This window comes from Dipodomys merriami, unplaced genomic scaffold, assembly GCF_024711535.1.
Source record: "Dipodomys merriami isolate MVZ:Mamm:240054 unplaced genomic scaffold, mDipMer1.0.p SCAF_146, whole genome shotgun sequence".
NCBI lineage: Eukaryota > Metazoa > Chordata > Mammalia > Rodentia > Heteromyidae > Dipodomys > Dipodomys merriami.
Window position 1 is genome coordinate 2,802,408 of NW_027202782.1, and position 26,491 is coordinate 2,828,898.

General features: G+C 40.7%; 1 protein-coding gene and 1 long non-coding RNA gene across 8 annotated transcripts in view; one reads left to right on the top strand and one right to left on the bottom strand.

Moving 5' to 3' along the window:
* Positions 1-26,491, bottom strand: part of Clasp1 (cytoplasmic linker associated protein 1) — a 273,785-nt gene that overhangs the window by 141,046 nt on the left and 106,248 nt on the right. For all 6 annotated transcript variants that reach the window (XM_070021888.1, XM_070021887.1, XM_070021886.1 and 3 more), the window contains exons 4-8: positions 25,508-25,611; positions 24,663-24,754; positions 23,542-23,617; positions 15,546-15,643; positions 1,859-1,926 (exon numbers count right to left, since the gene is read on the bottom strand). In XM_070021888.1, the coding sequence (XP_069877989.1) occupies positions 1,859-1,926; positions 15,546-15,643; positions 23,542-23,617; positions 24,663-24,754; positions 25,508-25,611 (438 nt within the window). The remainder of the gene's footprint in view (positions 1-1,858; positions 1,927-15,545; positions 15,644-23,541; positions 23,618-24,662; positions 24,755-25,507; positions 25,612-26,491) is intronic.
* On the top strand, positions 1,394-26,429 carry LOC138826647 (uncharacterized). 2 transcript variants are annotated; one of them, XR_011371786.1, is made up of 4 exons: positions 1,394-1,569; positions 16,022-16,470; positions 22,634-22,782; positions 26,206-26,429. It is a non-coding gene; the product is annotated as an uncharacterized lncRNA (long non-coding RNA). The 2 variants fall into 2 exon arrangements; XR_011371785.1 differs by lacking the exon at positions 16,022-16,470.

The window sequence follows — 26,491 nt, forward strand, 5'->3', positions numbered from 1 at the left end:
GAGGTAATGTTTTCAATTATGCATTAAGAATAAAATGTTGCTACAACATGGCTGATGTCACATGATTTTGATATTCTAGGTGTTTAAATTGTAGTTGTCATGCTCAGTAAAACCCACAAAGCAATACATACACATATTCCTCCAGGCAGAGCCCCATGGTAGATTCTGTTTCAGTGACAGTAAAGGTAACAAAACACAAACTTGCTTCTTGTCACTACTTCTACTTCTTGGTGTCAAGAATTCTTACATTGAGAAGCCACACAAACTACACAAATACATACCCCAAAGTTAAAGTATGTGCAGCAGATTAATGCAGGTGGTGCTATCCCAGATACACATCAACCCCACTCATAAGAGACTCAAGACTTAAGATGTTAAGAGTTCTGGACCCATTTCTGCCAAAGACAGAATCTTAAAAGTACATATGAAAGAACAAGATTAAGTACAGAAAATTATACCATGATTAAAATTAAATGAGTTACAAAGCTTCAAGAATACAGACTGCAAGAAAATATGGGGAAATTATCAGTGAGTTTGTTGATACTAGCACAGTTATAGTAAATTATATTTTCTTATATTGTTTATATTTTAATAGCCATATATGAAGAGGATTTGTGGGAGTTAATAAAAGCAATTTAGTCATTTTGAGTGAGTTATAGGAAACATTCTGTCCAAAGATTGATTCCTTTAGAGTAAGAATAATGGTAAATATACTCAGGAGGGTGAGTCAAAGACCTGGATTCTGCAGCCTGCTCTCTCTCATGCACAAAGCATGCAAATATTTTCTACAACCTCGATATTCAAAATCTGAAGGCTGTGCTATAATCTACACACCTTATAACTCAAACATTTAGGATGCAATGATATAGCCACAGTTTAAAGTTTCTTGCTGGAATCTGATAACTTTCATTCTTATAATAATCCCTCTGATCTTTTCCCTCCCTTTTTGGAATGAGAATTACCCACTCATCCTCAAATATCACAAAGTACAGTGAAAACAACAGGCTACAATTTTATCATGGCACTTGAGATGTTGGAGACACATGGACTTGGAATTTGAGGCCAGTCTGGGATATAGACAAGTGTCCCAAGGGGGTAAAAATAAAAAACACAATACAAAAAAGGGACAACTTATCAAGCAGTATAAGCACAGAATGTCCCTTGAATCACTAGATATGCTATTCTGGCCTCTGAAATGTAGGGAAGCTAAAGCAGATATGGGGGTGGAGTGAGTGAAAGGAAAATGATACTTGGGTATCAAGAAGGAATCATCGGCTTACAGATATTAAGAATGTTCAAGGTTAGCAGGTAGGCCAATGTAGTAGGGAGAAAGAACTTTCAGAAAGAACACTATGACATCAGAATACTGACCTACACCAGATCACAAAGAACCTGATGTGCAATGGTGAGCACTGAATTGTGGTCTGGGTATGGATTTGGGACAGAGGATTAACAGTGCCTGATTTACATTCTACAAGGATTACTCTGGTGTCATGTGAAAACAGACAGTAAACACGAGGAAGGAAGAGCAGCAAGAATCCTGGTTGAGAGGCTCTGAGGAAAACCCAGGTAAAATACCATGAGGCCTATATCATGAACACACTAGCAGTGATGAAAATTCAGGATACATATCAAAGCTAAAGTCAACAGGATTAGTAATGGATTCAACATAGTCTATGAAACAAAGTCAGTAGTAATTCTATAGTTTCTAGCCTAGGAAAGAGGGTGAATAAAGGTTAAGGTTTAAGACCTAGAAAGCCATACTAAAGTATCCGAACAGCTGTTCAAGAAATAGCATACGCATTTTACTGACATAAAACTGGAAAAAGCAGAAATAGAGTCTCATTTTTCTACTTACCATTTGCAGACTGTATCATGTTTCCAGATTTTTGGACTTCATCAAATTTTGTAAAAATGACATTCAACCTGGATGAAAATGAATATGTATTGTAAACATATATGAAAATGTCAAAATGAAGTCTCCCCTTGTACAATTCATGTATGCTAATATGCTTAAAAAAGAAGAGATAAACTATTAAATACCATTACTAAAAATTATTAAACACTAAATGAAATTGAGTCCCTACTCCCCAAAAAAGAGCTTACCATTGAGACAACCCCACTTAATATAATCAGTAACTACACAAGCAACAACTACAACTGAACACCTAGTACAGGTCCAGCTCTGGAGAAAAGGCTCTGGAAAGGTTGCTATCAGCCCTTTCTGCAGATTAGGAAGTCATGACCCTGTGCCCTTCTTAAGGGCACAATAGAAGGTAAAGATTCTAGCCCTGACAAATCAAGGATCCCCATCCTAACAAATACTCAATGTAACTCTTCTACAAAAAAATTTAAAAAATCATTATAAAAAAGTAGATTCCCCCTGATCTTTCTAAGCAGATTGACAGTTAACTGTGGATAAAACTTTTTCAAATGCACTAATCTCACACTACAAGGTTTTTCTGTGGCATACTTAATTCAAAATGCTAGAAATAATTTCTCTAGAAACAAATGTTATGACTGTATAATCTTCAGCTTAAAAACTGCATGACAGTCACTTTCTATTAATGGATCATTTTTTCTTGTCATCTAAGTTGAAGCAAAACTCCTTAGTCAGTTAAAACATGAGAGGAAAGGTTGGGAGCATAATGTTACCTTGAAGAGAGAATTGAGTTTCCCCAGCAAAACACAGGTTCCTTGGAATCAGTGGAAACATTGGGATTCCAAAGCAAAGTAGTTGGTATTCAAACTGCTGCCATTCAATCGCAAGACCAGACTGGTCATTTAAAACTTTCTTCCCCACTGTCCTGCACTAGTCATTTCACACACATTCTTCTTCTCAAACTTTTCTTCTCAGCTCCTGAGAGCTGAGATGGGAGCCATATTCTTTAGGTGTGTGTAACAAGCACTGTGTCATGCCCAGCATCACTCAGTACAGTTCTACCACGGTTTACAGAGCAGGGACCTGACCCTGTCCTAGACTTCACTCTGGAATGCTTTAGATACTTCACACATTTTGTTTCTAGATCAATTAATTACTTATTCATTCAACAATACTTGAGTGTCTGTTCTGTGCCTATCTCAAAGTTACCTAAACGCTGGATTTCAAAGACTGATACTCTGAGCAAATTCTAAGCAACAGAGCAGATACAAATATGGAGCAACACAAATGAAAGGGATGAACCAGGTTGATACTCTGCTTCCTACATCTTTCCATCTCAGCCCAGAAATAGCCTAAAAATCTTTCTCAAAACTGCCCCAGGGAAACATTACCAACATAAAAATATCTCAGGACCAGATATGAGTACCACAATCACTCACAGTCAAACCAGATGGTTACTGAAGATCTGGAAAGGTGCCTTAGAAGCAATTTCTTAAGATGTTTCCATCACTTTTCCCCTAATGTAACAAAGATCCCCAGTGTCTTGGCAAACCCATACTGAATATCACTACACAGGTCCTGGGCATGCCTTGACAGGCATCACTTTATTGTGTCACAACCACACCCTCTGAGGTGAGCAAACCTGCAAGTTTGTAAGTGAGGGTCTTGGTTGTCCATGACATTACTGGAAGGGGATGTTTCTTCTTTTTTCTGGGAGAGCATTCCTAATTCAAAGTGACATTTGTAAAAGAATCTACTGGCTATCAGTGGTAAGGTATATTCACTGTAGCCACAGCCACAACCCAGCAGGCTAAATCAATCAGGTACAAGAACAGCTGAAGAAGTCACTGCTATTGGCATGTTTACACTCTTATCTCACCAACTCCTTCATTGTCTTAATTTGGGGCTTAACAATGTGCCTAAAAGAACTCCTATCAAGGTCACCACCTCGAGACCCTACCTTAGCTTTGGAAAAAAAAAAAAGTAGGAAAAGAGGCACTGACTTTTGTCAACTTCCTCTGAGTGTGGCAATCAATTCAAGGTGCATCTTTTCGAAACAATACTCTTGCACAATTCTAAAAGTGAGCTTTATACACATTGTGTGTGTGTGTGTGTGTGTGTGTGTGTGTGTGTGTGTGTGTGTGTGTGAAAATACCGTACAGAGGGGTTACAATTACATGGGCAAGGTAATGAGTACATTTCTTATCAAGCATTGTTGCCTCCTCCTTTGTTTCCCCTTCCCACCTCTCCCTCCCCCACCAAAATTTTAAAGTTCGTTTTTTGACATAATGTCTTGTACATATCATTGTTAAGAATACTGGGAACATAATGATTATCCTGTAAAGCCATCAATTGTTTTTCTTTTATTTCAAATATTTAGGTTTCAATTTAAAATAAATTTCATGGGCTGGAGGTCAGGTTCAGGGGTAACATGCCAGCCTAATTCCTGACATGATTCAATCCCTAGCACCTCCCACATATGATTCAACATAAAACTGATATCATTTTCCTTTAGTTTTTCCAAATTTGATTTTTACATTCTTTTGCATTTGAATTTTATGTTAAATACTTCAACCTATATGGGGTTTATTTTACTATAAGATTTAGATTTTATTAATCCTTCCTATAAAATTTTAAATAATTCCCTATTCTAGTAATCTCACCATCAATAAACTCCATCCAAACACTCTAAGATCCTAATCAGCTTTTCATATGAGTAGTAAGGAATACAAGATAGACGAACAGAATTCTTGTCTGGCACAATGGAATATAACTGTGATCCCAATACTCATGAGACTGAGAAAGAGAATTACAAATTCAAGGCCAGTTTGGAGTATACAACAAGATTATTACTTTAAAAAATAACCAGAACTAACTTAGAAGTGGGAAACACTTTGAAAACAAAAGTTTAAAAGTGCTATCCTTAATATTTCGAGTTAAGAGGAAATACCTTGATTCTAAAGCAAACAGGAAAGAAGCCTGGAATCACAGAATGAGGACCTCTGAATACCTGTTGCTCCAAAAAAGTAAAGGGAACACTGGCAATATCAGCTTTTTCAAAACTTAAGAAGTTGAACAAAGGCTTGCGACAATTTGGGGATTATTTCTTTTAGAAAATAGGGTATATCAACCAGTTTTTCATTGTTTGAATGTGTCCTATTTCTGTATCTAACTGAACAATAGAAAATTCCTCAATCTCACAAGCATGGTAGTTTGAAAATTAGCAGCCTGGCAGCAGCCTCTGTGAAAGACACGGAACAAGTCTGGATCTCCCAAAACCTCACTCTCAGACAACTACCATTCCTATAACTCCATTCCCAAGTTTGTCTTTACCTGGCCTGAATCACCACTAAAAAATGAGCAACTATTATTCAATAAGGTAGGAAGACTGAGATGGTAACACCACCATCACAAAGAAGCTGCCTAAAAACTTAAAAAAGAAAAGCTGGAGAATGGTGTCCACAAGTAATTTTTAAAGCAATGACATCTTCATGAGAGTCTAAAAGGCCATACCCACATTCAAGGCTACATTCATTCCATGAAAGAGTGAAGAACATACAAATGTCTCCTGTCTGGCTGACACTGAGATTCTGTACAAGTCAGGAAAGAGCCAAGAAGGCACAAATATCACGTATCTGGCTGACACTGAGATTCTATATAAGTAGGAAGCAGAAAGGGAAGGCAAGAATGTAATCTACCTGCCAGAGCAAAGAAAGAAAGCCCTACATACTTCTAAGAAGCAGTCAACAAAGGCTGAGAAACTTATTGGTTGAAAACACTTCTGAAAAGCTGTTTAATCACATAATGACTGGACAACCAAACAAACTTCAGAACCCACATACAACAAAGAAAACCCTTACCATAATTATTCATGAAAGTCATTGAACAATGAGCAATATAAACAACAAAAATGAGAAGCCTGTGCCTCGTTTTCCAAGAGAAAGAGAAACATAAAGAAGAAAATAGTCAACAGAAATTGTCTTTAAGAAAGCCCAAATGGGCTGGGAAGGTGGCTCAGTGGTAGAGCACTTGCCTTGCATGCATGAGGCCCTGGGTTCAATTCCTCAGCACCACATAAGCAGAAAAAAAAAGCCAGAAGTGGTGCCTGTGGCTCAAGTGGTAGAGCGCTAGCCTTGAGCTGAAGAGCTGAGGGACAGCGGCCAGGCCCAGAGTTCAGGCCCACAACCGGACCCAAAAAAAAAAAAAAAAAGCCCAGATGTAGGACTAACTCAATGAAGACTTGGAGTAAACTATTACAAATACATTGAAATATTTCTAAAGGTAATCATTTCTAAAGAAATAAAGCAAAATATAAAAACAATATCTTACCAAATGGAAAAATACCAGTGAAGAGATAGAAAGCATTTAAAAATGAAGAAACATTGGAAAATTAAAGTACATTTACTGAAAAACAATACAAGTTTCCAGCAGCATATGTGAAGGTATTCTGTCTGAGAAACATAAGAAAATAAATAACAGAAATTGAGAAGAAACTAAAAGATCCTCTTACAATACCAAACAACAACAACAACATACATACATATAAAAGAAATCTCAACAAATAAAGAAAAGCCTGGAAAGTACATGTGAAAAAATAATAACCAAAATCCTTATAAATTTTATATAAAACATGAACCTACATATTTAATAAGCAAATTTGCAAGTAAAATAAAGTGACCATAACTGTTTATATGGGATTTTTTAATACAAAATGACAAATGTTTCTTAAACTGGAAAAATTAAATCAACCAACCAAATGGAATAAATAATAAGCATCTAAGTAAAATAAAAATATAGAGAAAAATATTCGGAAAAAGTTTTAAACTTCAATTTAACTCTTGGAAAAAAAAAATCAAAACTAAAACCTTTATTAGTAAACCTAGACTGCCCGGAAAAGAAAGAAAACTCCTATGAATGAAATTTTAAACAGGGAGAGGGAAAAACAATATTGACCTTAAAAAAGTAAAAAAGGATTACAAGATGATACTTTGAACAATTATGTAAATAAAATTAGGTAACCATGATGAGTAAATTTCCTGACAGATACAAGTTATCAAAAGAGATTCAAAGAAGTGGAGCTGTGGCTCAAGTTGGTTGAGTGCTAGCTTTGAGCAAAAGCTCAGGGATAACGCCTAGGCCCTGAGTTCAAGCCCCCAGGACAGCACAAAAACAAAACAAAATGAATTCAACAGTTCTGCATGGTGGCAAATGTCTGCAATCTAAGTACTATGACCAAATGGTTTTCGATAGAAACAAAAAAAAGTCACATAATCTCAACAGATGCAGAAAAAGAACTTGATAATACCAACATGGGTGAAGCTCTGGATTAATTCTCCAATCTCCACCAACATATTTTTTTGTATTTCAACAAACTAAACATAGGAATTTCTGCAACTGCATAAATGCATAAACAACAACAAAATCACCCACAGATAATATCATAATGAATGATATATAAGTGAAGGCTTTGCCTCTACAATCAAGACTAGAAGAGTGATGTTCATTCTCAATACTTACATTCACTAGATGTTCTTATGGGAGAAGAAAGGAGAAAGGGAGAGAGGAAGGAAAGGAAGTAGAAAGGAAAGGAAGGAGAGAAGAAGAAAGAGAGAAGGAGGGAGGGAGGGAGAGAGGGAAGGAGGAAGGAAGGAAGGAAGGAAGGAAGGAAGGAAGGAAGGAAGGAAGGAAGGAAGGAAGGAAGGAAGGATGGGAAGATACATAATAAGCTAATAATAATAATAATAATAAGCAAAACCCTTACAGTTTGTTTTGTTTTGTGTTTTTGAGTCAGCCTTGAGGCTCCGGGCCTGAGCTCTGTTCCTTCCTGAGTTGCTTTTGCTCAAAGCTAGTGCACCACTTCCAGCTTTTTCTGAGTAGTTTATTGGAGATAAATGTCTTGCAGACTTTCCTGCTCAGGATGGTTCAAACAGCAATCCTCACTCAGAGCTCAGCCTCCTGAGTAGCTAGGATTGCAGGCATGAGCCACCGGCATCTAGCACATTAGTTATTTTTTATTAGCAACACATACATATTATTAAGAGAAAGGACAGTAAAAAAAATCAAAAGATTATCTTGCCCATGTAATTGTAATCCCTCTGTACAGTATTTTCACAATAAAAAAATCAAAAGAATGAATAAGAATAGTTAAGTATCTCTAAGACAACTAAATGACAAGAGTAAGGCATTACCCTTTTTTTAGCTGTATATATCCCTATATATAAATGGCCATAATAAAATACTAAAAATGAGAGAGGAGTCCCAGAGCAATTTCTCATCCACTTTTGCCATGAGTTCTAACACTGAAGTTTTAGCAAGTTAAAAATTAAAAGTTTGGGACTGGGAATATGGCTTATTGGTAGAGTGCTTGCCTAGCATGCATGAAGTCCGATTCAATTCCTCAGAACCATATACACAGAAAAACCAGAAGTGGTGCAATGGCTCAAGTGATAGAGTGCTAGCCTTGAGCAAAAGCAGCTCAGGGACAGTGGCCAGGACCTGTGTTCAAGCCCCAGGACTGGCCAAAAAAAAAAAATTGAAAAGTTTCAGTTTTCCCTTTCTAGAGAAATATAAGCAATAGATATAAAATAATTTAGAATTTACACCAGATAATGTAAAAAAGTTGAATTATCCTCAAATTTGAAGCCACTTCTGTTTTAGGAGATTGGTTTCTAAGCAATAGTCACAAAAGAAATTTATAAAGGTGACTTGTTTTTTTTTCAAAGTTTTGCACACTAAAATATAGCATATACTTAATGAATTACTTTCTGCAAAAGTCTTCGAGGTGACTATAAAATAGCAAAGCATGCTGAAGTCAATGGTATACAAAAGTAAGTTACAAGAAGCCACTGGTATTTTCATTTTCAAGAATACTTTACCTAATACCATACAACTATGTAATAAACATATTTAGTCTGCTCAAAGTTAATTGTCTACTTACACTCTGCACATATTACATGCATGAACTACAAAAATAGTCAAATGTTTTACTGTTCAAGCTCATAGCGCAACTACTCTGTAGGCAGCAAGACACTCAAAAATGGAGAGTTAGGTAACTTCTTCAATCTTATTATCTAGTCAATATTATTTTATCCACCAGATGAGATAAAAATTAAGTAACAACTTAAGTACATGGCTCCAAACTTTATCTCTAGTTGTTTAACATTCAAGTCTCTCCTACCTGCAAAATCAACAGCTGATAAAAACTATTGCTCAAATGAGGTCACCACAATTAAGTCATTCAGCTGACATCTTTCTCATCATTTATTTCTCAGAGATTTAATTAATCTTATTCTTCTCAAAAAACATATTCTCGGGGAGGGGAGGGGGGAGGCTGGGAAGGGAGGTGAAGGGTAAACAAAGGAGGAGGCTGCAATGCTTGGTAAGAAATGTATGCATTATCCTGCCCATGTAATTGTAGCCCCTCTGTACAGTATGTTCTCAAATAAAATAAAATAATATTAAAAAAAAAACCATATTCTCCATGAACAATTTTTTTTGGGGGGGGGGTGGTCATAGGCCTGAACTCTGGGCCTGGGCGCTGTCCCTCAGCTCTTCAGCTCAAGGCTAGTGCTCTACCACTTGAGCCACAGAGCCACTTCTGGCTTTTTCTGCTTAGGTGGTGCTGAGGAATCAAACCCAGGGGCTCATGCATGCAAGGCAAGCACTCTACCACTGAGCCAACTTCCCAGCCCCGACAAATTCTTAAGAAGACAATTTTTTATTGTACAATTAAATTGAACTTTTGGAAAGCTTTAAACAAACTCTAAAAATACTTCTTTGGAATCTGTCTTACCTGAAAAACTTATTATACTCACCAAATAACAAATGAATCCCTAGTGAAGTAAGAGAGGTTTAGAATAGCCAAGATACCAGCCAATCACATGGAACCACATTTGAGCCACTAAATTTACCAAACAAGGATATGATAACTGCAAAAGCTCATCCCACTCACAGACTGGGAAAAAGCAATCCAGAAATTCAATCCTAAAAACCAATTCTAAAATATTTTTGGGAGCTCAACAGATCCCAAATAGCCAAGGTAATCCTGAACAAAACAGAGAGTTCAAATTATACTTCAGAACTAAAGTGACAAAAATGGCATGGTTCTGGTACAAAAAAAAAAAAAAAAAAAAAGACACAAAACCCAATAAAACAGCATAAGAGACTCAGAAATAAATATACACAGCTATCATTATTTGATTTTTGACAAAACATATGTTGGAGAAAAGACAGCCTCCAACAATACTATATGCAAAAGATTGAAGGCTCCTATGTGTCCTATGTTTTTGTTTTTGTTTTGGCCAGACCTGGGGCTTGAACTCTGGGCCTGAGCAATGATCCTGAGCTTCTTTTGCTCAAGGCTAGCACTCTTATCACTTGAGCCATAGCGACACTTCCAACTTCTGTTTATGCGGTACTGAAGAACTGAACCCAGGGCTTCATGAATGCTAAACAAGCACTCTACCACTAAGCCACACTCCCAGCCCCCAGAAATAATTATTTAATGAAAAGACATCCCAGAGAATGGGAGAAAGTCTTCACTCATGATTTATCAGACAAAAGATTAAAAATCTATAATATATAAAGAACTAAAAAAAAAATAAGACACACAATAATTGACTTATCACACGGGCAAATGAATTAAACAGTTTTCGGAAGTATAAATGGCTAATAAGCTCATAAGTTCAACAGTCTCAGCCATAAGAGAAATGCAAACCAAAACTAATTCCATCTCACCCCAGTCAGAATGGCTATTATCAAGAAAACAAACAAGGAATGACGACACAGATAGAAATCTCTCATATGCTGGTGGTAGATATATAAACTAGTACAACTACGGAAATCAGTATGGAAGTTCATAAAAAAGCTAAAAATGGATCTACTTCATAACCCCCATACCTGGTATATATCCAAAGCAATGTACATCAATATACACAAAAGACACCTTAAATACTCATCTAGCTGTAGTAAACACTGTTCAAAAGCCAACCTGTGGAGTCAGCCTAGATGCCGAACAACTGATGAATGGATAAAAATATGCGATATAGGCACAATGGAGTATTATTCAGCCATAAAAAGAATCAAATTATGCCATTTGCAGAAAAATGGATAAAACTCAAGATCATTATACTGAACAAAAGTTACATTAACTTAGGCACATTTCCAACAAAATAAATATGGTGACCTGATCTCTGGACCTAGAGTGCTAAATCTTTAATACTACCTTGTAATAAAACAAAGAATGTGGAATTTCAGCTTTTTTTGCTCTATTTGCTTCATAAAGATAGCCTAGTTCTTTAGGAGCGCATCTGAATATCAAAGCTTCACCACAATGGAAGTGAGGGAAATCATCGAGCTGCCTAAGACAGTACTTGACAGCAGAAGCTTTCATTCTTTTTTTTTCTTTTTCTTTTTTTTCTTCTTTTTTTCTTTGTCTTTTTTTTTCTTTTTTTTCTTTTTTTTTCATTGTGAACATACTGTACAGAGGGGTTACAATTACATGGGCAAGATAATGAGTACATTTCTTATCAAGCATTGCAGCCTCCTCCTTTGTTTACCCTTCACATCCCTTCCCAGCCTCCCCCCACTCTCCCCAACCAATCCTCTCCCCCCCCCACCAAAGTTGTAAAGTTCGTTTTCAACATGACAACTTGTACTTCTCATTGTTGCAACGGGTCCACCTGTATCCTTAAATGACTTGTCTTTCCCCTTCTCCTCCACAAATTATACTGACATCAAATATAGTGAAAGCAGGGGGAGGGACATACAAAGCAACAAAGAAATAATCTTAAAAATGCGTTAGAAAAAAATGCATGAAAGAAAGAAGTGAAGGACCTCTATGATGAAAACTTTAAAAACTTGAAAAAGGAAATCAAAACAGAACTTAGAAAATGTCAAAACCTCCCATGCTCCTGGATTGGAAAGATTAACATCTTGAAAATGGCAATACTTCCCAAGGCTATCTACAAATTCAATGTGATACCTATCAAAATTCCAACCTCATTCTTCAAGGAAATAGAACAGGCAATCCAAAAATTCATATGGAACAATAAAAGACCCCGAATAGCAAAAACGCTCCTCAACGGAAAGAACACTGCTGGAGGAATATATCAATACCAAATTTCAAACTCTACTATAAAGCCATAGTAATCAAAACAGCTTGGTACTGGCACAAGAACAGACCTCAGGACCAATGGAATAGAATTGAAAACCCAGAAATAAACCTACAGACCTATAGCCATCTAATCTTCGATAAGGGAGCTAAAAAAATAGAATGGAAGAAAGACAGCCTCTTCAGTAAATGGTGCTGGCAAAATTGGTTAACTACTTGTAGAAAACTAAAGCTAGATACTTATATATCACCCTGCACCAGAATCAACTCCAAATGGATCGAAGCTTTCAGTCGTATTCAGAGGTCTAAGTTCTCTGCAGATTCCTTTTTTTTTTTTTTTTTTTTGCCAGTCATGGGGCCGGCCTGAACTCTGGGTCTGGGCGCTGTCCCTCAGCTCTTCAGCTCAAGGCTAGTGCTCTACCACTGGAGCCACAGCGCCACTTCCGGCTTTTTCTGTTTATGTGGTGCTGAGGAATCGAACCCAGGGCCTCATGCTTGCAAGGCATGCACTCTACCGCTGAGCTACCTTCCTAGCCCTGCAGATTCCTTTTTAATATTAACACAGAGAGACGGATTTAAACAAACGATGCTGGAGAGGCTGGAAATGTGTGGCTCTAACCTCAGCTCTGGCATCAATGCCCTGGGGGTTTCACCTGAATCATCCAGTCCTTGGAGCTGCCTAGACCATCCTGGTTTAAATGATTTGTTAGCACAACTCACAGACTAAGCACAGCTATTCTTTTTTTTTTTTTTGGTCTGGTCGTGGGGCCTGAACTCTGGGCCTGGGCACTGTCCCTCAGCTCTTCAGCTCAAGGCTAGCGCCCTACCACTTGAGCCACAGCGCCACTTCCGGCTTTTTTCTTTTTGCTTATGTGGTACTGAGGAATCGAACCCAGGGCCTCAGGCATGCAAGGCAAGCGCTCTACCACTGAGCCACCTTCCCAGCCCCATCACAGCTATTCTTAATGCTGTGATTTAATAAAGCAAAAGGGTACAGAGGACAGGTGACAAAGGAAACTGGTGGCTGGGCAAAGAGAGTCCAAAGGAGACCAAGCACAAGCTTGCTAGACACAGGGAGTCACATAGCATAGTTTTCATTCACCCAGTTTAATGAGGTGCTGTCTAGCAGGAAAGCTGCCTAGAGACTCAGCACCCAGGATGTTTAACTACATACTGAAAACATGCACATGGGACCCCTGACTTGCACTAGAATTCCAGGCTCCCAAAAGGAAAGTAGGTACACAGACTAAACAGCACTGTGTTGACAATCTGGACACAGTAGTAATCCTCTCCCATCTCACTCTTTGGGAGTTATCCAAGTTTCCAGACGCAAGCCAGGAGCCAGTTTTTCTAAGGAAGGGGTCTCAGGGCTGTTTCGGTAATTCTTTTCTCAACTCAAAATTCTCCTAGAGCGTGGTTTCACAATGTGATCTCCCTCTAATCTGCTACTTTGCTCTGCTTTCCTTCCCACAAGGCAGAGGAAGCCTCTGTGCAAAATGCAAACTGTACTGATGGTAGTCATGGCCTGGGGCCACCATGAGCAACATATAGCCTGTGTGAGACCACTGTGGAGTAGGTATCACTTGCTCAAGTTTTTCCAGGACCAATGCTGATTTCACTCTTTGAAACCTCACCCTCTTACTCATCTGTGCCCTCCAGTTTTCCAGAGACCATTAGTGGCTCTTTTTCCTCTTAAGTGCTCTCGCCACATATTTCTTCAGAGATCAGAATGCTGAGGTCCATCAACCTCAGAAATAACACACAGGCCAGGTGTCCCTTATGTGATATGATAGGAACCAGAAGCACTTCCAGCTTCAGTTTTCCTGAACTCAAGAATATCTTAGAATAAATAACATCAAATTAGCCAGACCCCAAAGAAATTTAGGCCCCATAATTTCCCTCATTTACAATAATTAGCATATATATAGGATAATTTTATCAGATGAGCAGAAAAAGCTCAAAAGCTATGTTCATCTGACCATATAAGCTAATGCTAAATGAAATAAACCCCAAGATATGGACACAAGAGGTCTTTCCTTGTTGTTGTTTTAAATATACTATGTGAATTTTTTTTGTTGTTGTTTCCTTTGTATGTTCTGCCCCCTAGAGTATATCCCCTGTTGTCACTGTACTTGATTTTGGTACCCTGCATCTTGTATATACATGTGTCTAATTTGGAGAGGGGAAAGGGAATAACAAAACACTGAACCAAGGACAAAGGATGACCCGGTACAGCAATGATACCCACAAGAGAGTACATCTGAAATGAACTTTTACAGTTTCGGGGGGACAGTGGGGTAGGGAAGGGGGGTGAGAGGGAAGGGATAGTGGGAGGATTAGGGAAGGGATAACAATGCTCGCCAAGTAATAAACTCATTGCCTTATTCATATAACTGTAAGCCCTCTGTATAGCATTTTTACAATAAAATAAAATTCAAAAAAGAATATCTGCTGTGAGCTGAGAAAAACTTGCAGACTTCAGATTAGGGAGGATTTCAGATTTGAGGATTGTCGATTAGAGATGCTCCATTCTATCCTCATAGATCACCTTTTGTTAAATATATGAAAGCAGTGCTATTCCCATCTAGTTCTCTGATGCAGAGCACAGGGGGCCATGGTGAAAATAACAAGGGGGTAAGGTCTGACTTTCAACAAGGAAGCACAGCCCCGTTCACTCACTCGCAGAACCCCCATGTTAGAGTCTAGGGCCCACTTCCAGCCCACTGGTCTCACAAACTGTTTCAGTAGCTATGCCCTATCCAGATGCCCAGGACTCACTCTCTTTCTTGGAAAAGGGTAGAGAAGATTAAAAAGGATTCAATCTTGGCTCAGACTCTTACGAGCTGTGAAATCTATATATCTGGGCCCCTGCAGGTCTTCTGAACACAAGGACAGACAAGCTATTCTATGAGTTATTCCCAGTCTGATTGCCTAGCAACTTCAAATTGCTTTTTCTCTTACAGGAATAATATGAATCCATGTGTTTATACTTCATTTGGTACTAAATTGATATTCAACTGTTTCCTGGTTTTTAAAATTCTGACTGTAAGAAAGAGTGATCTGTGGACTCAAGGTGTCTTGGGCATCAGCTTCTACACTCTGAAAATGACATGACTGAGCAGAAAACATTTCACAATGTCTTTCAGAAATATTATTCATGTTATTTCCTTTCTAGAAGACACATTCGGGAATAGCTTTACTTTTCAAACAAATATATTGTAAACATCTACCATATTGTAAACACCTAAGTGCTGTAACAAGAGAAACTATAAGGTTGAATGCTTCAACATCATTGCTTTTAAGGTACTTCTAAAATCAGCCTGTGGCATGAGGTCAGACCAAATGTCTGGATGAAAAAGTCTTACTTCTAAGGTAATGGAACAGGAGGGGTTGGTCCCTGAAGTATGGCATGAAAAAGATCTCCAACCACCAATCCTCTGACCATGCGTTCTATGAATAAAATGACCAGATCCAAAGTAGTAATACAAACCAAGATGATACCTAAAAAAGAATAGGGAAAGAATAGGAAAACAGGAAGAAGTATGAACTCACCGGGACTGTGGCAATCCTTTTTTACTGAGATCTGCCCTCACACGTTCTCCTACATGTCTGTAAATTTCCACTAAGCTGTTTATTGCTGCATCTCGAACCTAGATGTAAAAGAAAAGATCTTACAGCTGCTCTGTGTCATTCCCAAGCACTTCCTGCTGAGACACACCAGGCTATATGCCACCCCATTTTACCACCAATTTACAAACACTGTGAATGCAATCTCATACACAATGGACTAGGCAGACACACTGGAGTTTTTATTTGGCTAATCAAATCCCATAAGGCAGAAAAGGCCCAGGTTCTTACCCTTTATTGGTGTTAAAATCCATATCCCATTCTTCTCATTGCTTAGGATATGATGTCAGAAAACCAGAATTTGCATACCATCTTTCCAAAGTTATAAGGAAAGGAGGTTAAACAGTTCTCCAGGTAACCCCGCCCCCCTGGTAAGACCCAGTTTACTCATTTAACCCTAGGGACAGAAGAGTGCAGGAAGCCCAGCCTGTGCTGGAGGGAAGCAAGGTCCCAGGCCTGGCCAGCAGGAAGAATGCGTCTCCTTGTGCAGTGGTCCACACCTTTCTGCTCTCTCTACATCCTGATCCTGCCAGTCTCTTTCTGAAGATCTACCTGTCTTCCTGGGGAACTGGCAACATCTGGACCCAACCAGAATTATTTGTTGAAAGAAACCTTTGTGGGCACTTTCTGTTTATCCAGGACCATCTTTCCTTCCACGCTCAGACTTCAGCTCCTGTAGCCACAAGCAGGGAAAATGTGCTTCTTATGAGATGCTGAGCAAAGTTACAAAGTGGATATTTAAAAAGAAAAATAATTCTTTGCAATCCAAATGAATGAAGATCACTTGAAACATTATATAATTGTTAATTTTTTAGTACTGGAGAAGAATGTCAGGCCTCATATATCTCAGGTAATATTTATTTTATTTTATTATTAAGTAGTATCTCTTTTTTTTTTTTTTTTTTTTTTTTGGTTGGTGGTGAGGCTTGAACTCTGGGCCTGGGTGCTGTCCCTCAGCTTTTCAGCTCAAGGCTAATACTCTACCACTTGAGCCACAGCACCACTTTTGGCTTTCTGGTGGTTTACTGGAGATAAGAGGCTGACAGACTTTCCTGCCTCAGGCTGGCTTTGAACCATAATCCTCAGATTTCTTAGCCTCCTAAATAGCTAGGATTATAGCCATGAGCCACCGGTGCCCCGCATATATCTTTTTTTTTTTTTTTTTTTTTTTTTTTTTGTCGGTCGTGGGGCTTGAACTCTGGGCCTGGGCGTTGTCCCTCAGCTCTTCAGCTCAAGGCGAGCGCTCTACCACTTGAGCTACAGCGCCACTTCCCCGCAAATATCTTTTTAAATAGGAACTTTTGGTATTCTATAATACACTGGGACATGATAAATTATACAGGACTCTCGGCATTCACACATGGTAAGACCAAAAGAGGATATTCTTAGGGGAGGAACACAAAGGCACAATGTCTATGTGCCTCTGATTATATAAAATAATATTGATTGAAATAAACTCTAGCAAATTGAAACAAAAAAAAAAAAAAAGCACGCCTAAATGTTTGCTAAAATGTGTGTTTGGTGGCACTGGCACTATGGGGCTGGACTGCAGAGGGAGGGGGAGGGGGAGCTGGAAGAGAGGGAGGGAGCCGGGCGCTGCTGGTGGCTCACGCCTGTAATCCTAGCTATTCAGGAGGCTGAGATCTGAGGATCGCGGTTCAAAGCCAGCCCGGGCAGGAGAGACCGTGAGACTCCTATCTCCAATAAACCACCAGAAAACCGGAAGTGGCGCTGTAGCTCAAGTGGTAGAGCGCTCGCCTTGAACTGAAGAGCTGAGGGACAGCGCCCAGGCCCAGAGTTCAAGCCCCATGACCGACAAAAAAAAAAAAAAAAAGAGAGGGAGGGAACCAAGAGGGAAACTCTAGCAGTGAGTGAGAAACAATGAAGGCCTAGAATAGAAGGGGGGGGGGGAGGAGAAAGTTCTGTCTATCAGAAGGTTATGTGAATAAATTTGGGGCAAAGGAAAATCGACAAGTTGTGAAAGGGGAGGAAGAAGAGGTACAAATGGACAGGGAAGGGAAAGAGGAAGAAAAAGAAAAAAAGGTCATAAAGAGAAAGGGACAGTCTGATTTTGCTAGGAAGGGCAGGATTTCATCAGATCTAGATGGAATGAGGCAGATGCTAGGTTTCTAATGGGACACTTGGGCAAAGGCACCAAAGTAGGGAAATAGGGTATATGTTTCAGGAATGCCAGGTGCAGCACTCTGGCCAGACACAAATATGAACTAAGAACGTAGCACAAAAGACATTTGCGAGGATGAACATTTTTCTTGAAGAAACCTGAATGTGGACTATGTATTAAACAGTGTCACTGTATCAATGTTAGATTTGTTTCCTTTTATTTTGGCCAGTACAGGGGCTTGAACTCAGGGCCTTGGCACTGTTCCTGAGCATCTATTGATTAAGGCTAGCACTCTACCACTTGAGCCACAGCATCACTTTCAACTTTTTCTGTTTATGTGGTACTGAGGAATTGAACCCAGGGCTTCAGGCATGCAAGGCAAGCACTCTACCACTAAGCCACATCCCTACCCTAGATTTCTCATAGATATAGTAAAATCACATGTAGTTGTATAAGAAAATATTGCTAGGGGCTGGGAAGGTGGCCCTGGGTTCGATTCCTCAGCACCACATAAGCAAAAAGAAAAAAGCCAGAAGTGGCGCTGTGGCTTAAGTGGTAGAGCGCTAGCCTTGAGCTGAAGAGCTGAGGAACAGTGCCCAGGCCCAGAGTTCAGGCCCCACAACCGGACCCAAAAAAAAAAAAAAGAAAATATTGCTATTAGATGATACATTTCCAAGAGTAAAAATATATCTATGTATTACTTCAAATAGCTCAGAAAAAAGTCTATGTCTGCTGCTGGTAAGTGGTTCACTGAAATCACAGCTACTAAGGAGACTGAGACCTGAAGGATCATGATTCAAAGTCAAACTAAGCAGAAGCATCCCTGAGACTCCATACCTAATTAAGCAACAAAAAGCTGTGCTTAAGCCCAGCGCCGGTGGCTCATGCCTATAATCCTAGTTACTCAGGAGGCTGAGATCTGAGGATCACAGCTCAAAGCCAGCCCAGGCAAGAAAGTCTATGAAACTCTTATCTCCAATAAACCACTCAAAAACCAGAAGTGGCGCTGCGGCTCAAGAGGTAGAGCACTCGCCTTGAGCCCAAGCCCAGAGTTCAAGCCCCACGACCAACCAAAAAAAAAAAAAAAGCAAGCTGTGCTTGAGGTGTGGCTCAAGTGATAAGAGTGCCAGCCTTGCATAAAAAGTAGGATGCCCCAGTGGTGCCAGGAGAAGAAAAACAAAAGTCTATGTCTGTAAATGTATGTCCATGTATACAAACAGAGCCAATAGATGAGACAAAATGTTAATAATAGCATTCATAAAACTACTCGATTTTTCTGAAAGTTTAAAACTTTGCAAACAAAAAGATAGGAAGAATATTAATAGAGAATGGAATGAAAGCTAGGTTCTGTTGCGCGGGAGGTGTCATTAACTCAATAGGCAGAGATGGGGGAACAACATGAAGGAGACAGAGGTGGGCTACAAACAATTTACAGCTGGAACACTGCAGGCTACCCTTTGATTTGCAAGCATCCTATGATAGTTAACCTTACCATACCCCTTCTAGTAGGAAAGGTAAATCACAAGCCATATTGTCTCCTGAAACCTTATGCTATGGACTAATTTGTACTCACAAAATCCAAATATTGAGGCCCTAAGCCCCAATATGTGCAGATGGAGGTATGTGGATGAGGGTAATTGAGGATAAAGAAGGGCATAAAGGAGTACAGCCCTGAAATGAAAGGAGGAGTAAACTCAAAATAGACACAGCAGAGCTGCACACCCATGAAGAAGTCATAAAGGCTTACAGGGTAAAGGCAGCTGTACACAGACCTGGAAGAAACCCCCATGCCAGAACCCTACTGTATCTGGGACTCTGATCTCACACTTCCAGCCTCCAGAACTGAGAGAATATACATCTCTATATACGCCCCCATACAATCTATGTTACTTCACAACGGTAGCCAGAGCTGACCAACAGAGATTATCACTTTATTTTAGAAAATATATCTTTTCTAATATTAAGAAACATTGCACATAGAAACATGAATAGATTACAAAGATAGTGTAATATGTGCAGTGTCTAGGCACAGTGTACCATCTCTGATTCCTCTATTGATAGCACCTGCTCAGCAGCTGGTGGAGGCCTCTGAAGAACCATCAGTATCAGCTACTAAGTAGTCTGGGCAATGAGCAATTAAATGAGAGAATTACAAGCTCCAGAGTCAAGGGAGACCTAAGACCCTAGTTGGCCACAAAGGATGCATGTGACCTTGAAAAAAACACTTCACTCTTAGTCTCACTGTCCTCTGGAAGCTAAGGGCAGCTCTGAGAAGTGAAAGAAATAATGAGTTCATTCAACAAATATATGAATGCTTTCTAGGTAAAAATGAACCCAAATGCCTACACAGGGCAAGTAGACCATAATAAGAGAATGGAGCAGACATGTGTAAAATGACATGGAAGAGACTCTCTGACTCAGAGCAATGGGAATGAGGAGGTGTAGACATACAGGCCCCTGCCCCTCAACTCAATGACTAGTCTTCTCTACATCTTATAAGGTAACTTCTTGGCCTATAAAAGAATTATTCCTCAAACTTAGAAAACTTAGTAGTAGTACAAATGAGCAGATTTTCTTTGGCACATCAAAGTCTCATGCTCCAAATGTGAAGAGAAGGTTAAACAAAAGTAATGCAGTAGAGAACTCTTAAGGCACAATAGCTGTAGCACATTGGCCTCACACTGGCTCTTCCTGATAAGCCCTCAGGCTCATGGCAAAAGGGAATCTCAAAATGTGAAGCCATTAGGGCTACAAAGATAAGTACTTCATACAGGAGGCACTACTTGCCAAGACCACGTTGAGTGTTTTACAGAATCCAGAGTAGATAATATATGATTATGCCCTTCCTTTCCTCCCTTTCTCTTTCTCTCCCTCCTTCCCTCCCTCCCTCCCTCTTCCTTTCCTCTCTCCCTCCCTCATAGGGCCTATTGGGACACAGGGAAGGCCAGGGGACTAGAGAGTTGAGTCTCCTGCTCTGGGGCCACTGATGTCAATGAAGAGCTAAACTGCCATATTTCTGGGCACAAGCTCATGCCTTCTCCCATGAGCAGACTGCATCTCAACACAGGTTGATGTGAGGCCTTACTGTGAAGTAAAACCTCACTGAAGGCTTCAGCCCTGGGCTGAGGGACAGGAAGCTGGTCTATAAACTATACAGAATCTAACCTCCTAGTCATTCTAGATGCCCAGTTCATCTGATAGCCAGCTCCTTCAGCCAGTACTGCCACAAGGCCCTGGTCTCAGCAGGGCCAAGCCACAGCACAGGTAGCAGGGCGGCGCAGCACAGATACTGTACTAGCCCTGGCAGAGCTTACCATTGAACAGATAGGATGAGATCTTTGAGGGTATGTGCCATACTCCCAAAAGGAGAAGCCCTGAAGGACAGGGGCAACCTCTTTGCTGCCTAAACCTGGCTGAGGAGCCAAGACCAGAAAGCTGAGGGTTATAGGGCAGAACAGAGGCTTTCCTCCCATCATACAGGTGGCTAGCTCCTGGCCTGCCCTGTTCTCACTGTCAGCACTTCAGGAACAGAAGCCTGCTCTCTGTAGCATGTGGCCATCACAAAGCCCTGGCCCCCTACTAGTGACTGGGAATTTGGGCTGGTGTGTGACTGTTTGCAATGCCACATTATAGAACCTAAAGGAGTACTGCAGAAAGGGTACCTCTGCTCTTGGAAAGTTACAGGAAAGGAACCCAGGGATATGAGAGTGTGACTGATTCCAAAAAGACAGTTACTAGGATTTGAAGTCTGGCCTTTTCTGGTTATTTTAGAAATGGAGTCTCATGAGCTTTTCAAAGCACAAGCCCCTGAACTTCAGCCTCCTGAGCAGCTAGGATTACAGGTGTGAGACATCAGCACCCAACCTGAGCTAGACATTTCTTGGAGACTCTTGGAGTAGTTTCAAAGACCAAAATATCACTGTTTCAAACTTCTAAATGTTAACATTCTACTCCCAAACCACTCTCCAAACGGACATGAAGTCTGGGACCTTCTAAACCGAGAAAGGCTGACACTATCCATCAGTGTGGGGGTGGGGGGTGTCCTGGGATAGCAAGATGTTTCTCTCTCCACGTCAGATGTACAGACCAAACAGGACACATCAGCTAGGTCTGCAGTAGGACTATACCAGATCTAGGTCCTGCCTCTGGATTGGGGACAGAGTGGGGGCGTTCACTGTCACCACACACTGTGGCTTGAATGGAGAGGAGGCCTCCAAGTCTTTTGGAGGATGGCACCCACTTCAGCTACAGAAACAAAGCTGAGAAAATAACAGCACACCAGTAATCTCCCCACTTGCCAAAGCCTAAGCACCCACCTGATAAGGCAGACCTGTAGGAGAAGCTCTCAGTTGTTTGGGGGGGGGGGGGGCAGGGGGGAAGAAAGGGACAAAAGGGTCAGAACAAGAGGACTGTGTGAATAGGTAACAGAAACATCTGGTGGAACACTGCAGTGGAAGTCCTTCCTAAGTCACCTGCTGGACAATGCCATGGTGTGGCCCTAGATGGCATAGCGTGTTCTGTCTCCACAACTCAGAAGAAGCTAGCTCCTTACTTCCAGGTCTCATGGTTGCTGACAGGCCAGGAGCAGACATTCACTTCACCTATCTGGCAATCTAAATGATCAATAAAGAACCTCAATGAGCCAAAACAGCTTTTACTCTGCTTAAGGAACAGGCAGCAGTGACATCCTAAATGTGGCTCCTATAAAGGAAATTTTTTTTCACAGAAGACAAAAACAAAGGCAAATGCAGAGAGGTAAAGGCAAAAAAAATCCATTAAAAAAATCCAATACAAAAGTCTTCAGAAAAAAATTATTCAGGCCATTTTTTAAATTGATGATGATTATAAAATAGGATTCAATAAGCAGAAATATCCAATAATTGTGTCTCAGATGTCCTGCACCTTCCATGAAGACTGGGTAAGAGACAAAGGGCAAACAGAAGGAAAGACGCAAGCAGCATGAGATTCCAGACAGGAGGTGAGAGGCACTGGCTGCTGGACTCAAGCAAAGACGGGAAGAAAGGACTGACAGGAGAGCAGGTAGGGCCTGGGTGGGGACTGGGTGCAGGGGACCTGGTGTGGTGGCAGGGGGGAGGCTAGGCCTGGTGAGGATCAAGTGGAGAAGAGCTGACGTAACATCTTTGAGGGCAACCCAGCCATCGGGACTCTGAAGGGCAATGACTGTTGATCACTTCTACTTTTGTGAACTGAACTGAGTAAGAAAGCCGGATGCCTTGGAAGTCAGGAAGGGATCGTCCCCCAACTCTGTGATGGGTGGCCACAGGGCCGATGCCATGAGATGGTAATACCTGGTGGCCATGGGGCAGATGAGCAACCGTTCTACCTGCACACTAACGAAAGGTGCTTGCTTTTCTTTTTTTTGCAGTTCAGGTATGATTTGCATATAGCAGAGCTCTCAAGGGTTCAGTTCAAAGATTTTCCACTATGACACACACAAGGGCAGCTACCACCCAAAGCAGAATACAGAAAAGTCTCCTCAAGCTCCTTTTCTAATCAGTCTTTCCCCCAACCCCCCCCCCCCCCCCCCCCCCGCTCTGCAGAGATGGTGGCCAGAGGGGCCTCTCCAGGAAGGCTGCTCTGGATGACATCCACATACAGATTAGTGACTGCCTGGCTCTCTATACAGGAGATGATTTGCTGATGATATTTTATCAGCTAACAGGCAGCTGACACCTTAGGCAATAATCAGAGCTCTAGAAAAGTAAGTCCCACCACTTAGTAGGCAACTGAAGAATCTATAAACAGTGATTTCCCCCAGGGACTTTCTTGCTCACTTACCTGGCTATTTGGATCTCCAAGTAAATTACATATATGTGGCACAATCTTGCTTAGTGTTAGAGTATGTGCTCCAGAGCTGAAAAGAAAAGGAGTGCATTATTGTTAGCACAAAGGAAAGAAAGATGTCTCCTAGACTCTACTTGCCCTTCTTCCATGTCCCCAGGGCCCTACAATCTGTGTATCTGTGTGCGTGCGTGCGCGCACACACACGCACACACACACACACACACACACACACACACACACACACACACACACACACACACACACACACACACACACACACACACACACACACACACACAAGGATCTTTCCATCCCATCCTGAAATAAATGTGCCTTGATGGCCCTTCTGCAGATTTGAAACCCTCCAGTGGCTTTGTGCCTTTAAAGCTGAGCCTGGAGCCCACTTTGCCTTACATAGGCATTAGTCCACATCAGGCCAAACTTCCTGTCCTGCTGGACTCAGGGGCCCCACCCAATTACAGTAAATGGCTGCAGGGTGTCTGACAACATCCAGCCCTGTTGGGGATCTTCATGCTATTCACATACCGTTTACCATCACAGGTATTGCTGCTGCAAACATTCTCAATTTATTATGTTTGTAGAATGGTGTAGACAACTCTGGGAAATAACCTGGCATTTCCCAATGTGAGTATGTGATAAAAAGAAGTGGAAATGAAATCAGTCAGGTAGGAAGGAGCACAAAGGACGAGAAAGAATGATGGATGTGGAGACTGATGGAGAAGCACTAGACACATAAATGAACACATTAAATTATAAGCCCCCTTTGTGTAACCATCTGAAAAATTTAAAACTTAACTTTTTAAAATGAAAGAAAAAAACTGGAAATGGGCTTTCCATCGCATTCCATACAGAATCACACACATGCATGTCTGTGGTTACAAAGGGACAGCGGGGGACACAGAGAATACAACAAACTGAGAGAGCACCATGAACTATACCAACATGGCATTCCATACTAACACCTAGTGTTACCACTAGGGGACAGCACCTCCCAGCACATTTCTTCACTACTACCTTTATGATGATTTCTTCAAAGTAAAGAATCTTTCAAAAGCTTCAGCCAAGCAAAATGTTCGGGTCAGGCCCAGACTTACGCATTGAGTGTTGCAATAAGGCAGAGACAGATGCCTTCTCTCGTGCGGAAATTCTTGTGTTTGAAGCCTCCAAGCATTCTGTCCCATACATACTGCAAGTGACAAAGAATAGGTAAGAAGAGAGACTTTTGCAGTCCTTCGTTCAGTTAGGGGTCAAAGGAAGGATCGCCTCTTAGCTGGAGCCAGACTGTTCCCATCCCCACCAATCATTTCCCAAAGTCTATTGAGAACTGATGATATAGATGGTTTTCTCAAATACATCCATTAAAATGTTCAAAACTCATACATTTATACAACCGTATTTCTCTAAAAGGGAAGTATAAGTGGTCCCTTTCAGGGTGGGAAAGGAAATGCCATGCCATCTACACCCACTACTCTCTGCCTGGAACAGCTCTCCCCATCACACACCACAGTCCAGCACCCACAAGCTCTACCGTCTGCTAACTGCCCCAGAACTCCTAACAGCAGTCAGTGGGACCTTTTAAGTCAGAGGTGCATCCATCTATCCCAGAAGGTGCATTCCAGAGGTGCAGACAGGGACTAGGGGTCTGGCCAAACCTGTTGGCTCCCCAGACACCGCATCTGACTCTTCAGACAGCCAGTTACATAAATGAGCTAAAGAACCAAATGGATTGAACTAAGTCCTCAGTACCCAGGTTAAGTCCACTAACATTCAAATAATACTTTTTACTTATTTATCTTTTACTTCTCATATTGGGCACCACACCGATGTTATAATATTCATCTGTAATTCTTCAGTTTATGAGAAATTAAGTCTATGAAGACACATAGTTTTTGCAAGTAAGCACAAATCCTTAGGGCCCAGAATGCTTTCCTCGCCCTACCTGGGGATTAGCAGCTTGATCCATAATCTTTAGCAGCAAAGTTTGGTCTTGTTCCCTCACAGAATCTTTAGCATCTCCCAGTCTGTCTATTAGACTTGGCAGCACTGAAAATCAAAATGGAAATTGGTGAAATGGAAACTGATTCAGGGATCTATGTTCACCTGGCCTAACTGACGTAACTCATTCTAAAATCACCCATCCTTGCCCACAGCTTTTCTCTTCTTGCTGAAATCCTGTGCTTAACCACAGAAATCCACATCCTCTGCATAGGCAACTTGTCTCCTTCTTGACCCCACTTTCCTCAGCCAGATCCCAATATGTTCATATTCATGTGGAAATATGATTGGAATCAACACAAAAGGAAACTGAAGAGGAACTGGGAGAGAAGCTCCAGCATATCTTAAGGGTAAAAGGAGTGAGGACTTAAGGACCAATCTACTGGCATCATGTGCTATATAAATTGCAGCACATAGATACACACCAGATGGAGCCCTACTCTCCAAGTCTGTTCCATACTCTGAAATATGGGGGTCCCATAAGTGCTCCAAGGACTATAGAACAGAGAGCACTTACTTGGTTTCTTGTGCATCCATAAATTATAGGTGACATACCTAAATAATTCTGCTAACTGAAGAAAAGTGAACTCTACTAGAATCTGAAATTACTAAAATTTTCTTTTATGGTTTACTATCTTTCAGAACACACTGACCAGAAAGCAATGGAAAAGGACAAACAAAACTAAAAGAATTAGAGAAATTCCAGCTGGGGGCAATGGTTCTGTGGTAGAGCCTAAGAAACTGAGGAGATGATGGAGAATGAGGAAGAAGGGAAGGAACAAGAAAGGGAGGGCAAACAAAAGAAAAATAATGGAGAAATCCTTAATTTAAGGAAATGGTTGAACAAACACTTGCTTAGTTTGTATATTTTCATCATGAAATATGAAACTTTGATGATGTCTCTCAATCTTATGGGATCTGGTTTTTC